Source organism: Serinus canaria, chromosome 4, assembly GCF_022539315.1.
Source record: "Serinus canaria isolate serCan28SL12 chromosome 4, serCan2020, whole genome shotgun sequence".
Taxonomy (NCBI): domain Eukaryota; kingdom Metazoa; phylum Chordata; class Aves; order Passeriformes; family Fringillidae; genus Serinus; species Serinus canaria.
The window spans coordinates 18,207,165-18,222,621 of record NC_066317.1 but is presented as its reverse complement, the minus strand read 5'-3'; the positions used below and the strand labels follow the sequence as shown (position 1 = coordinate 18,222,621).

The window sequence follows — 15,457 nt, the reverse complement described above, 5'->3', positions numbered from 1 at the left end:
GTCTCGAGATCAAGAAATACAGAGCTAGAGCAGTAATGCCAAAGCATCAGCTGGGAAGGGACACTAGAGGTCCTTCTGCACCAAAGCATGAACTAAGGACTCCTCCCTGCGAGGAAAAACTGCTCCAAGCACTGCCTCCCGCCTGGCATAGAAAGAAAGAGATTCGAGGGGAAGAAAGGCAAGGAAAGGTGTTGATGTCATCCTTTCAGGGCTACATTCTTCCTCCCTCCATGTGGACTCCTGACAGTGATTTCATGTCAGAAAGGCTTGCTCTGGTAAGCAGGTTCATTAAACTCCCTGTGGTTCTCTGCCCAAGAGTATCTGGGCTCATAATACTCTGATGAGCAGCAATCTAGGGGCCTGACAGGGACATGTGTGGCAACTGGCAGGAGACAGCAAGAAGAGGTGAACTGTGCAAAATGGTTTTTGTAGCTAGAACTGACAGATGTGTCCATCTGAACATTTCACCCCTTTCCATCAGTCCTCTAGTGAATTGCCCATAAAACCCAAAGCAAAGTAAAGCACAGCCCAACAACAACCAAAACACGTAAAACTCCTGGAGTGCGGGGTACTGCTTGCTTATGAGGGCAGCCCTTCTCCCAGGAGAACAGCACGAAGCACTTCCAGAGTGAGATGGAGAAATCCAAGGACATGTATGCAGACAGCAGGGTCCCAGGAGAAATGGAGGAATGTCTCATGCTGAGCCCCAGGGAGCCAAGGAAGCATGTGGTGGGAGCCTGTTCCCACAGTATCAGCAGCTGAACAGGCATGAGTGGGTCAATGCCTCCAGAGCAGATTTGGGAGCATGGGGAACTTGGAGCCCCTCTCAGCTGGGCTGAGTCACAGCTCTAGCTGCTCTCTCCATGGGAAGGGACATGGTGACCTGAGGGCTACCCAGCAGGGCTAGGCACTGGCAACACAAACCAGACAGTGCCAAATCCCTCAGTATCACAGCATGGGACAACAGCCACCTCTGTCCTTCTCCTCCCTGGAGTGCCAAAGCAGCTCCCCTGCGCAGGCCCTGGCAGAACAAAGGCTGAACACCATCTCGGGCAGGAGATGGCAGCTCCCACAGGCACAGGCAGGCAGGAGGGCAGGGGATGTGCTGTCCTGCTGCCCCTCTGCCTGAGGGGTTTATCAGCACTGCAGTGCTTTAGGTTTGGCACTTTCAGGACACTGTTTTTACAGCAACATTGCCCACTGCTGCCTGAGGAATAGTCCCAGTTTCTGCTGGTGGCAACAACCCCCCACTCTAGGAGACTGTTCAGGAGCCATTCCAGGGCAGGAGCCACAAGCTAAGGTAAAAGAAGGCAGCAGAAAGCAATGTTGTCTCAAGAATGGACAGGAGAAACCAGACAGCTCTCCTTTTCTTCCTTGCCTCTACTCCTGAAGGAACCTGACAGGCTCACCAGCACCTCGGCAGTCCCCCACAGCCAGAGGCAAGAGTGGGGTGGTAAGAGTCATGGAATCATCAAGGTTGGAAGAGACCTTTAAGATCATCAAATTCAACCATCCATCCAACACTACCACTGTAACCCCAAACCACTAAATCATCACCCAGCACCAGATCCAGATGCCTTCTAAACACCTCCAGGGAGGTGACTCCACCATCTCCCAGTGCAACCAATTCCAGTGCCTCAGTGGAAACTTTTCACCCTAACAGTGAAAAATGTTTCACTATCTAGTCTGAATTCTATCTAGCACAGAATGTGCCTTAGCTTAAAGCCTTTTCCTCTCATTCTCTCACTTCAGGCACGGCAGAAGAGACAGACCCCCTACCTCACTCTAGCTTTCTTTCAGGGAGTTGTAGAGAGCAATGAATGCCTTCAGAACCTTCTAAACAAACCGTTCAGCCCCTCCTCATAAGACATGCTCTTCATAGACCTTCCATGAGCCTTGTTGCCCTTTCTCTGGACATGCTCCAGCACCTCAAATGTCCTTCTTGTAGTCAGGGGCCCAGAACTGAATGCAGCACTCCAGGTGCCGAGTACAGGGGGACAATCTCTGCCCTGAGCCTGCTGGCCGCACTTACTGACCGAGGCCAGGATGCCATTGGCCTTCTTGGCCGCCTGGGCACAGCTGGCTCGTGTTCGGCCGGCTGCCAGCCCGCTCTCACGGCTCTCTTTCTGCTGGAAGTAGAAGGGGGAGCAGAGGGGATGCCGGAGCTGAGTGCAGGACAGCCGGGAGGCACAGCGCACGAAGGGCTCAGCCGGCGGCGCGGAGTGTCCGGCGGCCGCGGGATGGCAGCGGTGCCCCGCTGCCGTGGCCGTGGCCGTGACCGCGGCCGTGACCGGGGCCGGGGCGGCGCCGCCGGGGAGGGGTTTCCCCGCCGCGGCTTAAGCGGCTGCGGCGGGCGGGCGGCGCCGTGCCGCCATGCCGCCCTCCGCGATGCCGCTGCTGCTCCTGCCGCTGCTGCTGGCGGCGCTGGCGGTGCCCGCCCCGGGCACGGCGGCGGCGGCGGCGGCTGCGGGGGGCTGCGGGCCCTGCGATCCGGCGCGGTGCCCGGCGCTGCCGGCGCGGGGCTGCCCGCTGGGCCGGGTGCGGGACGCCTGCGGCTGCTGCTGGCAGTGCGGGCGCGGCGAGGGCGAGGCGTGCGGCGGCGGCGGCGGCGCTGCCGGGGGGCGCTGCGCCCCCGGCCTCGAGTGCGTGAAGAGCCGACAGCGCCGCAAAGCCAAGGGCGGCCCGGTTCCCCCCGCCGGCGGCCCGTCCGGCGTGTGCCTCTGCAAGAGCCGCTACCCGGTGTGCGGCAGCGACGGGCAGACGTACGGCAGCGGCTGCCAGCTCCGCGCCGCCAGCCTGCGCGCACAGAGCCGCGGCGAGCCCGCCATCAGCCAGCGCAGCAAGGGAGCCTGCGAGCAAGGTGCGGGGCGCGCAGCGGGGCGGGCGGGTGCGGGACGGGGCATGGCCGGTTTCTCTGCTGCCCGGTTTCGCGGGGCAAACGCCGCGCCTCCCGAGCGCTCCTCCTGCCGATTTATCCCGTCGGGGTGCTTCTTTGTGAAATGGACGTGATTTCAGAGCCCCCTTAAATGGACTGGAGAGTCCCAGTCGGATGGCGCTGCCTAAACTTGGAGTAACACTTCGGACGAGGCGCAGAAACGCAGAGGAACTTGGGCACTCACTGCTGGCTTCCAGCGGCCCTAGAACCACACGCTCTCACTTTTCATACTTTGCCTGAAGCTTGCAATTTGGGCTGCTGTGAGATGGAACAAAAGGGGTGAACTGTCCAGGGGAGTGTTCTTCCCGGGATGGTTGCGAGCAGAGAGGAAAGGAAATGATTAAATGGATGTGAAAGCCACAGAAATTAAGAGCCAGCATTCACTGGCTCGCTTTGGTTCTAAATGAAAACAGTGACTTTCCTGTGAGCTGCACGTAGCGGTTTGCACTTGCAGCATTTTTGACCAGGAGCTTGATTCATCCCAAGCTTTTTCTTAGGGATGGTGCTCAAGGAAGAAATTGCTCTGCTGTGGAGCCTCTACTAGAAGTTCTGCCCTCTGAGAGTAGTTTTTGCCGGGAGGGAGGGAGGAGTAAGGCATAGCACGCAAACCATATACTAAACATCTCAACGACGAGATTGCAGCGCCAGTGCTGTTTTGGTGGAGGAGTGTTCTCATAAACACAGTATCTGCAGGTCACAACCTCCACCTCCTCCTCCTCTTGCTTCTCATAACTGAGGCCAAGTATTTTGCAAAAAAATGTTTCTGAAACTCCCAAGGCAGGCATGAAAAACTGGGTGAGGACTGGGTTATGCGCTTTGACGTTGCCCATTAAATGCCCTGTGTGGCTTTTCACAAACCTTGTCCAAAGCATTAGGCTTACATATTAGCCAGAAACAGTGTGGTACAGTATTAACTCTTGGAGGGAAGGAATTTCAGCCTTCGGGGCAATGTGGAATGAGATGAGAATGGCCTCAGTCTGTGCCTGTGTCTAGTATTTGGCAAGAGCCTTTCCTGCCCATTTTAGGCCTCAGGAGTCCTAAAGTGTGTGCTGCTTCTTGGCTCTGCCAGCCCAGACAAGTGAGCAGATGGGTTTGAAAGATGTCATGCTTCGGGTGTGCACTTGAGAAGAAGGCTGTGTTCTCACTTGTCTTGCCCACAGTAATATGAGTTCATTGCAAAGTAGGTATTGATACTTCTGAGGTCCTGTTCCCACCCTTGCCTGCACTTCCTGGTGTCTGTCCCAGACTGGATGCTGGTCTGACCTGGTGGGGCTTTGGTCCAGACTATGGAGACAGAGTTTGATGAGGTCAATGCAAACATTGGGTTTCAGAGTGGGACAACCATTCCATGCACAAACTGCATCCCTTCCTTGGAGAAGGCCTCTTCAGGTGTGCAGATCTGCAGCAAGACGCCTTTGCAGGCTGTTACCTGTTCAGGAATTTCACCGGAGCATGTGATGCAGAGCAACTGGCAAAATGTTCTGTCCTCCATCCTTCAGGGGACCAATTCTTCTTTTGGCTTCTGCTGCTGGGAGAGCTCTGACCCAGCGTGTCAGGGAAGGGAGCAGGATGGATGTGGGCTGCTCAGCAGGGGTGTCACAACTGACCCTTTGGAGATTTCCCTCAGCTGCATGAGCCTTCCTTGTGCCGTGGGCCTTCTGGGGATGTGCACTGCTCTGTGCCTTGCAGCAGAGGCAGGGACTCATCCAACAGCCATGCTAGACAGCTGGAAGTATTTCTCTATCCCTCAGGGCCTCCAGGCAGCTAGGAGCATTGGGTGGGAAGGGCGGGGAGTTGTAATCTTCGTATGGATTTTGAAACACTGACAGGAGAGAACATTCATCCCATCAGCCTGACAGGATAGAGCCTTTTCCAGTATCTTTCCAGAGAGGAGATGACACTTTTCTAGGTTTCTAGAAGGACCTGAATGTTGTGGGAGTCAAATAGTGGGAGTTCTGTTTTTTGCCATTTCCCATCACAAACAGATGTGATCTCCTTAAGGCACTATCTAGGGTGGGATCCAGCACAGGGAGACCACAAACAGGCAGGATCAGTCATTTTTGTGACAGATTTTGCACAGAAAGAAGTCCTTGGGTGATAGAGCTCTTGGGCTTCCTGCTTGTGGTAGATCGACTCTGAGGTGTCTGCATGCCCTCACACGTCCTTTCCAAGAGAGAGCAGCCTTTCAAGATAGTATCTAAGAAGAGATCAAGAAACATGTTTTCAGCAGTGAGTCCTAACTGTGTTTGATTGCTCTTGGGATTTTAAATTTTTTTTTTTTTTTTTTTTTGTTCAAATGGAGCTGAAGGGGGAAGAGTTGTTTTGCACATCCTGATGGAGCTTTCTTTGATATTAAATAGCAAAAGGAATGAGCACATTCTCAGCCCTGCAGAATTTGCCTTGACCTTGTTCTTGATTGTTTCCCAGATCTCTCAAATGGGATGTCTATGTTTTGTACAGAAATCATGAAGCCATGCTGAAAAAGGTAATTCTGCCGCAGCCAAAACTTCCTGCTGGAGGGCAAAGGAAGACACAGTTGAGAAGAGTTTGAAAGGATGGAAATAACCCTTGCTCTACCTGCACTTGGCAGATGGAGTGGTCCAGCTGGTCCTTTCTGGAGTGGGTTTTATGTGGGCAGGACTGTTGGGGATGTCTGGAAAAAGGCATCCTACTTGACTGGCAACTCCTTGAAACAGCCTGGCTGCTCTTGGTGCTGTGCCAGCAGAAAAAGCTGCCTGCCTTTTTGCTCTGGGGAAGCAGGCAGTGATGCCATGATGCTCCCTACTGGCTGGGCTCCTGCTTTGCCTCACTCTTGCATTTAGAGCTGGCCCTGGGTCTGCCCTGCTCCCTGCCAGGGCACCACTGCCTGCATTCCATCTCTACCTGTGTGTCCCAGCAGCCTCTTTGTAGCTAATTGCAGCGCTGAGGATGCAGGAGGTGGGTGCTGTGAAGTTTTTCATCTGCTTTCTACATTGCCTTTAAACAGATTGTCTGTTTGCTCTCTGCCCATGAAAATGCAGCTCAGGTCTGCCTCCAGGTATTGCAGGCAGGGCAGGTCCAGACACAAAGCAGAAGCCTGCTGGTGGGGCAGGTACAGGCAGTCTGGGGTGCCTCCTCTGGTGGCCCCCTTGGCAGGAGGGGAGGCTGCTCTGACAGCTGGGGAGCTGCCCTCTGTCACTGCTGTCACACAGCTGTGCACAGATGTTCAGATGTGCCTCTTGAGGAGTTGGTGGCTTCAGGAAAGAAGGCTGAAATTCAATTTGCAGTGCTCACACTGAGGCTGTTTGCAGCCAGCTAGGACCTGGGGCAGGACTGTGGTACCCACTGCCATGCAAAGCCAGCTGGCATAAAGAATTAGCGTTGCGTGGCTCAGCTCAAGCCAGGCAGAAGAATAACCTCAAAGCACCAGCCCCCATTAAAAAAAAGCTATCAGGATTCCTGATGATGATCTCTGAGCTGAAAAGTACCAGGCACTGACTTGTTGCCCAACCAATGAGGGAAGGGACAAATACTGCTGAGTGTTTCTTATCATTAGCTGCCAGCAGATACCTGCTTTGAGAGATGTGACTGCTGGAAATGTTGCCTCTCTATGTGGTTTGAAGTCCCTAAAATGCTTGTTCCAAGAGGGTTGGGGTGTTCAGGTTGTTTTGCTGTTGTCAGTCAAGACTTTCTCTTTGTGTAACACTCCCTTCTCTCTTGGTGGAAGCCAAACTCTTATACTTGCTCAAATGCAGTGTACCACAGAGCAGCTGTCAGCAGACTTCAGAGGACAGTGTTCACTCTCAGGGGAACTGGTGCTGCTTTGAGCCTACCTACAAAGACCTCCCTGGGGGCAGAAACTCAGGGCCTCTCTGTGTGAAGGGTAAATTTCTGGCTTGCCAAGCAGTCTGCTTTATTTCTATTCATCTGAATGTGGTTTAAAACTCTGTGGCTCCAGGAAAGTGTTTTTCCAGCACTGGGACACAGAAGAAGGTGGGTGTGAGGTTTCTTGGCTGTCCACAGGGTTTAAAAAAACTGATGGATGTAGGATTGTGACTGCCAGGCTCTTGTGGACACTGGCAGCCGCAGGGGCAGATATATCTCCCCTCCAAATTCCTGCCAATTTACCCCATCAGTGGTTTTGCTTTGCTGATACTTCACTGTTCCATAAAGGTTCATCTGTGCTGCAAACAAAGAAGTGCCAGGTTCCCACAGGTCAACTTCAAAACGAGGGACATGAATCACATCTGTTGGCTCATTCCATCCAAATTCAGCTGTTGAGGCTCTGCCAGAAATGTCATAGTTTTGAGGGTGGTTTGTTTTATTTTTTTAATCCACCACCAGAGTAGAGCAAAAACAGGAGTTTGGGAGAAAAAAAGCTTGTGGGAAATGGCAGACTGCTGTTATCACTGAGATTAGCTCATCTCCTGATACAGCTGCCTTAAATACAAAGGCCCCCAACTCTAGACACCACAAAACATAGCTCATAGCCAGGCACATTTTGCAAGAAATTCTTCTAGATTTGTTAACAAGAGATTGCTTTAGTTCTTTCCTTCCATCCTCCCTTTTCTGGATTTAAGGGACTTAGAAGAATATACACATTTCATGAGTGGTTTTGTCTTTGCTGGGGAAAGATTTAGAAAAGTTTTTGCTGAGTTATCTTGGTTGGAAATGAACCCAGTTCCCTGATTCTCCTGGGAATCTGGTTTGAGTTTCTTCATCAGGTGGGAGTGGGGGTCCTGCAGTGGTGGCCTGCTACCTGCTGGCTTCCACTGCAAAGGAAAACGTTGCTGTTGTAGCTGGATCTTTCCAGCACTGTTGTGCTGCATCCTGAGAGCCTGTGGCAGAGTGCTCTGGGGTGGTTCCCATCAGAGCCCACAGACTTGTCAGTGCCTGATTGGCAGAGCAGGACACGAATCATTTCCTCATGGATTATGGGGGCTTTGCTCATCTCCCCATCACCAACTTCCAACTCTGGGAGATGGGTATCCTGAGGACAGCTGGCCCTGATATTTAAGACAAAGAAGGCATTGAGTGCCTCTGCCTTTTTCTCATCCCCACTCCCTGCACTACCCTCTGCATTCAGCCAATGATGGAGACACTCCTTGGCCCTCCTTTTGCTGGCAATGTATTTATAGAAACTTTTTTTTGTTGTCTTTAACTGTAGCAGCCAAAAATAATTCTAGTTGGGCTTTGGCCCTTTTAATTTTCTCCCTACATGACCTCACAACATCCTTATAGTCCTCCCATGTTACCTGGCCCTTCTTCCAGCAGTGATAGATTCTCCTTTTTTTTCCCTAAATTCCCGCCTAAGTTCTCTCTTTAATGAGGCTGGTCTTTCCCCCTGGTTGTTCTACACTTGGGGACAGCCTGAATATTTAACAATTAATTTTTAAAAACACATCCAGCCTTCCTGGACTCTTGTGTTTCATGACTGACTCCTCAACACTGCTGTTCATTGCTCTCAGTGTTCAAAAAGACGGGTGATTTAAAATTAATGTGTAACTTTGGGGACTTCCACCGTTACAGCACAGGTCATAAATTCCTCCTTAAAAGGCATTCCACTATTTGAAAAGGTTTTGGTTCATTGGAGCTTGAGTTTTCATGGTTACTGTGCTAAAAGCTGCTATGGAATTTTTGAATATATTACTAGTCAGAGTCCTAGAGAGCAGCAGTATGCCAGGGACTATGCAAAAGCTTCACTGCTCAGGAGGGTCCTGTATTTCACCTGTGTCTTCATTCTCAATCATCACAGCATACCCAAATTCACTAGGAAAGAATGACTACTGATCAGCAAATTCCACCCTATGCTTGTTTTTTCTGTTGCTGGAAAGGCATGCTGTGTTTTAAAAAATGTGTTTAATCCTTTGTTGGGCTGAGGTTGGCTGAGGTTAGAACTAAATAGGAGATTACCACGTAACAAGTCTAATCAGGTCGGATTTTTGAAAGCCCTGCTTGCTTTTCCATGCAGAAATGCTGCCATGCCTTTTTTCTGTCTCCATTTTCACATTCTTTCCAGGCTTTAGCTCATGGAAGTAGATGATCCTTAAGGTCCCTTTCAACCCACACCATTCTGTGATTCTGTGAGACAAAGGTCATGCACGAGGTCTCTGCAGAGAGGGTGGTTTTTACCAGCCCACGGTACCACAGCAGGGCTGGGGTTTCCAGCAGCAGTGGTGTGCACCACGCTGGGCTCCGTGCTGTGCAGGGCAGGAGTTGCTCCATGGCACAGTGATGGTGGCCCAGGGCCCTTCCTCACCGAGCTGACTCAGGCTCAAGTCTGCAGGGCTTGGGCCAAAGCTGAGTTCGTGTTTGCAGCCTTTCCAGAGCCTGCTGAAGTCTGGGGAGGAGCACCCAAACAGGCACAGCATCCAACACTGACTCCCTCCTGTGACTCCTTAGTGTCCTCCAAGACAGGCTGCAGGAGGATGAGAGATGCCTTCAGAAGGTAACAGAGGAGGTTTGTTCATCTGCCAGAAGGCTGCAGGCTGCTTGCTTTGGGAGTGGGGAAGGCTGGGAGCTGCCCACACTTCCCGTCTGCTGCTGCCTCTCACAGGGCACTGACGTGGGAGGGAGCAGCTGAGGCCATGCCAGCTAACATGACTGGATGTCCATTGCTTATGGAAGGTTTCCCTTTTTCCATTTAAAGTAATTTTGAAGGGAAAGTACTTTACCAGCAACGCAGGAGACTGGAGTTGGTTTATTTTCAGACTTGCAATAGCTTGTGAGAGTGAACAATGTTCAGCTTTTGCTTGAGTTTGTCCTCTTGGGGAGTGTTCCCAGCCAGTGTGTGACCTGGGGCTGTGGCAGGGCAGTGCAGTGCTGCCTGGGAGCCAGGCTGACACCCATGTGAGCTTCAGCCTTGGCACATGGCTTCATGTGTTCATGGTCTGGGCATCCAGGTACTCCCAAGCACCAGGACATAGCCCATGGTGCTTAATGGCCAGCTGATTTTTGCCTTTAGTCACATACCTGTAGGCCCCTTGATTTTAGCAAAGAAAGTTACTGCTGTGCTTGCTGTGTGGTTTTTATTGGGTTGTGTGTGTGAACAGCAAAGGAAGATTGGTGAGGAGCCTCTCACCCTCAGCTGTGAGTGACCATCCAGGAATCAGTGAGGGACAAGTGGGTGGGCTGGGAGATGCCAGGTCTCTGCCAGCTGAGGCTGGGCACAAAAGGGGTGCCTGGTGCAGGAGGGGTGTCAGGAAGAGGTGCCAAATAATATCCTCATGTCCAATAATATCCAAATAATATCCAATAATAATATCCTCGTCAAGGATGCCAGAGGCTCTGCTGTGCACGTTGCTGTGGCAGAAAAGCAGCTACATAGAACAATGGGAACGCCTTTCCAGCTGCTATTTTTGACATGACACAGGCTGTCAGTTCCCTGCAAGCTGCAGAAAAAGTGTTTTCAGGCTCTGTCCCAGGGTGAATGAGCTCTGGGGCTCTGTAAGAAGCGCCTTCCTGGGCCAGGGAGAGCTGTTTGTTTTACAAACAATGGGCAGAGCACAGAGGAAATGCTTGAAGTGCCTGTGGAGAGCAGCTAATCTCCATCAACAGCCCGGGCTGTCATCCTGGTTAAGGAGCTCATGTGCAGTCAGGGAGCATCTGTACATCCACAGTGTCCCCGGCAGGACAGTGGGGATCACTCAGCCACCTGGGTGCTGGGGACCATTTTTTTGGGCAGGTGCAGCCCTGAGGTGCCCAGCCTGAAGGAAGCTGATGCAGAAACCATTCCCTCTGTGGGCAGTGCTGCCAGGAGAGCAGCCAGGCCCCCGAGCTGCAGGCTGTGGGATGATGGCAGGGGGACTCCTTGCTGGCAAGAATCAAGACATCTGCTCTGTACAAGGTGGGCTGGTTTCCAATCTCAGCTTTGCTCCCTTCACAAGAACTCCTGAAGCAAGCAAGAGGGGCACTTGGAGGAGGGAATGTCCTCACATCTTCTGAAGTGCTTGCAAGGCTCTGCCATCCCCTGCCTCTCCCGCTGCGTCAAGTTGCCATATCATCTGTCCATCTCTGTCCACTCCGAGGGCTGAGCATGACTGGGACCAGCACAGGCAGCAAGCAGGGTGACTGCCATGCACCTGGGTGTCAGCCCACTGTGCTGAGAGTTTAGCTACTGCTGTGGCCAGTTGTGACTTGACTTTAAATCTGGTGACTTCTTGGCCTTTCTCATTTATTTTTAGTGGCGGAAGAGCCCAGCTCTAGAGTTTTGGGTATGGATTTAAGTCAAATGTCCAGAGGGAGCACAGTGACTTTTCCCATGACACTTGCTGCATCTCTCAGGATGTGTATTCCCTCCTGGCCACAGAGCTGTGTCAGATACAGGCAGAGGCCTGTGGATGCTTCCAGCTCATTTTGCAGCCAAATGTAGAACGTCATGTTCTGCCTGGTTGGATCAGGATGTACATCCCGAGCTCAGGACAAGCTTGTAACAGCCAAGCTCTCACTGTGCTGTGGCTGCTGTGCCAAGCCAGACAGGGCTTTGCTGTGAAGCTGTGCAGGCAATTCCCCTGTCCAAGGAGATAAACAATGTCTCCTCACTGAGGAGGTGGGTAGAAATTCCATGTCTCTTTTTGCCTGATTTCAATTGCTGCTGTAAAATCGTGGTGTGACCTGTTCATCCTGGCAGGGTGAATAAACACCCCTGGGCAAGTGGATGCCTGAACTCTTGGCACAGGGGGAAACTTGGCAGTAACCAAGACTGAGACACCTCAGGCAGTGGATTTAGTGGTGTGCTGAATGCTGCCAGTTCCCAACCAGGGGAGAATTGAGCCAGGTCCTGGAAGAGCACAACAGTGCCTTAACATCCACCTGGCTCTTAATGTAAAAGTGAGGATCTCTCCTTTTCTGTGGTGCCAGATGGTGAGCACTGGGGAGCACTTGTGTTTTTCCTGCCTCAAGGAAGAACCCCAGTGGTAGGATGGTGTCCTGCAGGGACAGACATAGCCCTGATAGCCAGGGACAAGTCCCAGGCTCTGCTTTAGGAAAGCCAATTTGCATGTGGAGGGCTGGACAACATAATATAATGGAACAGAATATAATAGAATAACAGCAGCAGCAGCAGGCTCTGCTGGGTGCATATCAGCCCCTCACAGAGCATGGGTCCAGCTGAGCTGCCTGGGGACATTGTGTCCCATCACAGCTTCCAAGCACCTTATTGTCCCTATTGTTTAAGGGACACCAGAAAAAAGAACAGCTGGGCTGTGCAGGAAGTGCTGCACTGGGTAAGGGGAGCAGAGTGCATGACCTGAGGCAGCCCCATCCTGCAGATGGCAATGGACCGGCTACTGTAGGGTACTCAGGGGAGTACCCTACAGTAGGGTGTTGAAATGCTGCTTAAATCCTCTTCTCAGCTGAGAGACTCATCTCTGTGCTGATGAGGAGCACCTGGGTTGTGGTGTCTGCCAGGAAACCAGCCTGTGCTGACTATTAGGTGTGGTTTCAACCATCGCCCACATAAAACTTTTCTGCTTCTCCACAGCTGCCTTCTGTTAAAAATCAGAACTGGGATACTTCTGTAACAGAGAATGTTGAGTGCAGCCACCCCTAGTCTCTAAGCAGCTTCCCTCCAGCAGGCTGTCCTGGAGAGAGTCATTCCTGGAGAGAGAAGTCTTGAAAGAGAAGAGCAAACACTTTTCTGGGTTTGCACCAGCTGCTCGGGAGCAGGGAACCACCTCAGCATCTCTTGGGCTAAAATAAAAGCATGGCTGATACCCTTTGGCTGTGCTCCTAGTGTGGGTCTGCCCCTGATCATGAGGAGGAAGAAGCCACCAGCTTTCTGCTGGAAGATGTTGGTGCAGTGGGATGCACTTGAAACCTGCACCCCACTGTCTGCAACAGGGCTGCAGGGTAGAGTGCACATGCAGGGCTGAAATCAATGCAGATTCAGGACCCCATAAGGAGCATTAGGATCCATATCTGCCCCTCTTTTACTGGGAATGGGAATGGCTGTGTGTGGTCTGTGAGTCAGTATATCCAGGAGCTTCTGTCAGGCTGGGTCTGGAGTACCTGTCTGCATAGGAAATGCCTTCTCCTGATGGAGTGTAATGGGAGCTTTAGTTTCCTGTTACTGCCTGCATCTTCAGAACAGAAGGGGGAAAGCTGACTGTGGTGTTCTTAGAACTATCAATAACTGGAAATAAACACTCTATGCTCCTTTGGTCTGCACTTCCTATTACAGGGAATTAATAGCTGAGTTCTACAAAACAGCCTTGCTAAAGAGGGATTGAACAGAAACGGCCTTTCTTCCCTTCCTGGGATATGGCTGGTTATGTCTCCAGCATTTCCCAGCCTGAGGGATAAACATCTCCAGCCAGATCTGCAAAACAACTCTGCTCTGATCTGCTTTAAAAGCAACTCTCTATTTAACCAGGAATTGGAGCTCTCTGGAGAACAACAGAGCTCTGCATTCACCTTCCCCCTTCCCAGATCTTACCCATGGAGAGCTCTGCCACCACCCAGCCAGCCTTCCTTGGCTGAGCATTGCACACAGGTAAAACAGGAGCAGCACAACGTGGAATTCTGCTAGCCCACACTGAAATCATGCTGGGAGAAATGATGCTGCAAAGTTGGGCAAGCTCTTCATGGCATGACAGAGTGGGATGCACACTGTCTCCTCGGGGTCCTTTCCTCCATGCCAGCTGACTTGGTGACTGCATGGTAAGCAGGCCAGAGTTGGTACAGTTCTGCTCAGCCCCTGAATAACAGAATACAAACAGCATTTCACTTCTAACCTCAACCTTGTGAGGAGGAGGACTCATCACCTGAACTGCTCAACACTTGATTTTTCATCTGGGGCAAGTGCCCATCAGTCTGGATAGCTCAAGGCTGGGGATGTGTGTCACTTTGGAGAGAGAAGTGTTGTGATGTGGGATCAGTCTGGTGAACTCTGCTCCTAGCAGGGATCACCTTCACCTCATCCTCAAAACCATGACTGGCTCCCACTTAAAAGGCTTTTTCTGGAGGCAGGCTTGCAGTCACCTGGGACTTTAAAGCTTTTCTCCCTTTTTGCAGGACCCTCCATAGTGACTCCTCCTAAGGACATCTGGAATGTGACAGGAGCACAGATCTACCTGAGCTGTGAAGTCATTGGCATCCCGACCCCTGTCCTCATCTGGAACAAGGTAAGGGCCCTGCTAGGAGCTCTTTCAGCAAACCTGAGGTGGCTGAAAGTGCCTGGTAAGCACAAAGGCCATAGCAGATCTCTGTAGAAACACACCTCTTTGATGAGTTCTCTCATCTCTGCAGTTCTGTCCACCCCCACACATCTGGTTTTGCTTAGTTCTTAGACATTATTTAGCAAATAAACTCTTGTTGATCCCGAGCCAGGACAGGACTCGTGTTTCTCTTGGTAGCGCCTGGTATTCGGAGCATGTAGGGAATGTCCCTTGACCTGCCTTCACCTTCACCCTGCTGGCAGCAGTGACTCTGAGGTGGCTAGACATCGCCCACGTTGGGAACAGGAACCACATGGGGCAGTCATTTAGCTCCAGTAGCCAGCAGCATGTTGATTTTGGCAGCACTGGTAACATCTGGCTTAGGATGGGGGCCAGTGTTGGATGGAGAGGATCCTGGCTGTAGGGCTGAGAGGCATTGCTTGGCTCCTGCAGCCCCCTCGAGTGCCACAGGTTTGTGCACACTTGTGAAGGGTCTTAAAATTAGGCTGAAACATTACTGCTTAAGGATACTATGGAGAAAAAAAACTAGATTGGCCTGAAATTTGCTGTAAGAGAGCAAGCTTTATTCGTAGGGGTTCAAGAGCAGACTGTCAGGTAAGCACAGTGTGGGCTTGTTGACTCAGGCAGCGTGTTCTGCTTGTTTATGAATAGATGCTGAGTTTACACTGTCAGTGCTGTTCTGCTTTTCATGCCTCTTCCTCATGGCTGAGAGACTGCTTGACCTGGTGGTAACAAGGGCTGAGCACCACTTATCTGTGCTGTGCTCTGGGCTCAGACACTGGGGAAAGACTGCAGTGCTGCTTCCCATTGATGCTGTGCCTACCAGGAGGGACTGCCTGCTTTGCAGCAGCAGAAGCAGTCACTGAACACACCCTTGGGCACACACCAAGTTCTGTGAGGCCAGATCAGCACAAGGCATATTGGCACACCCCACTGCCCATCCTCCATCCCAGAAAACTGGGCCACTCTGTTGAGGTGACAGGAACCCAGCCTCAGGGCTGAGGCACTGGGGTGGTGTGGCTGCACTACACAGAGGACTAGGTCAAACTGTGACACTGGAAAGACACTGCTGCTGCATAAAACACATCCATGTGTATCTAATGTTGATCTGTGTGCAGGTATGGCTCAGCATGCAGTTCCAGCATAAGTTAGCCACAAAGTTCTTACCCATTCCTGCCCCTCTGTTTAGATAATTCGAGGACAGTATGGTGTCCAGAGGATGGAGCTTCTGCCTGGGGACCGGGAGAACTTGGCTATCCAGACCCGTGGGGGCCCTGAGAAACACGAAGTGACTGGCTGGGTGCTGGTGAGTACTCTGTGTGTGCACAGAGCTGCACAGGCAGCAGAGTGCAGTTTGCAAACTGCT

The 15,457-nt window shown here is 51.8% G+C and overlaps 1 protein-coding gene across 2 annotated transcripts in view; it reads left to right on the top strand.

Annotated features, from left to right (window-relative positions):
• The first annotated feature begins 2,364 nt into the window (after positions 1 to 2,364).
• The window catches only part of IGFBP7 (insulin like growth factor binding protein 7), a 15,099-nt gene continuing 2,006 nt past the window's right edge, over positions 2,365 to 15,457 (top strand). For both annotated transcript variants that reach the window (XM_030238792.2, XM_050973536.1), the window contains exons 1-3: positions 2,365 to 2,860; positions 13,928 to 14,037; positions 15,281 to 15,397. In XM_030238792.2, coding sequence (XP_030094652.2) covers positions 2,374 to 2,860; positions 13,928 to 14,037; positions 15,281 to 15,397 — 714 coding nt within the window. In that variant the 5' untranslated portion in view covers positions 2,365 to 2,373. The remainder of the gene's footprint in view (positions 2,861 to 13,927; positions 14,038 to 15,280; positions 15,398 to 15,457) is intronic.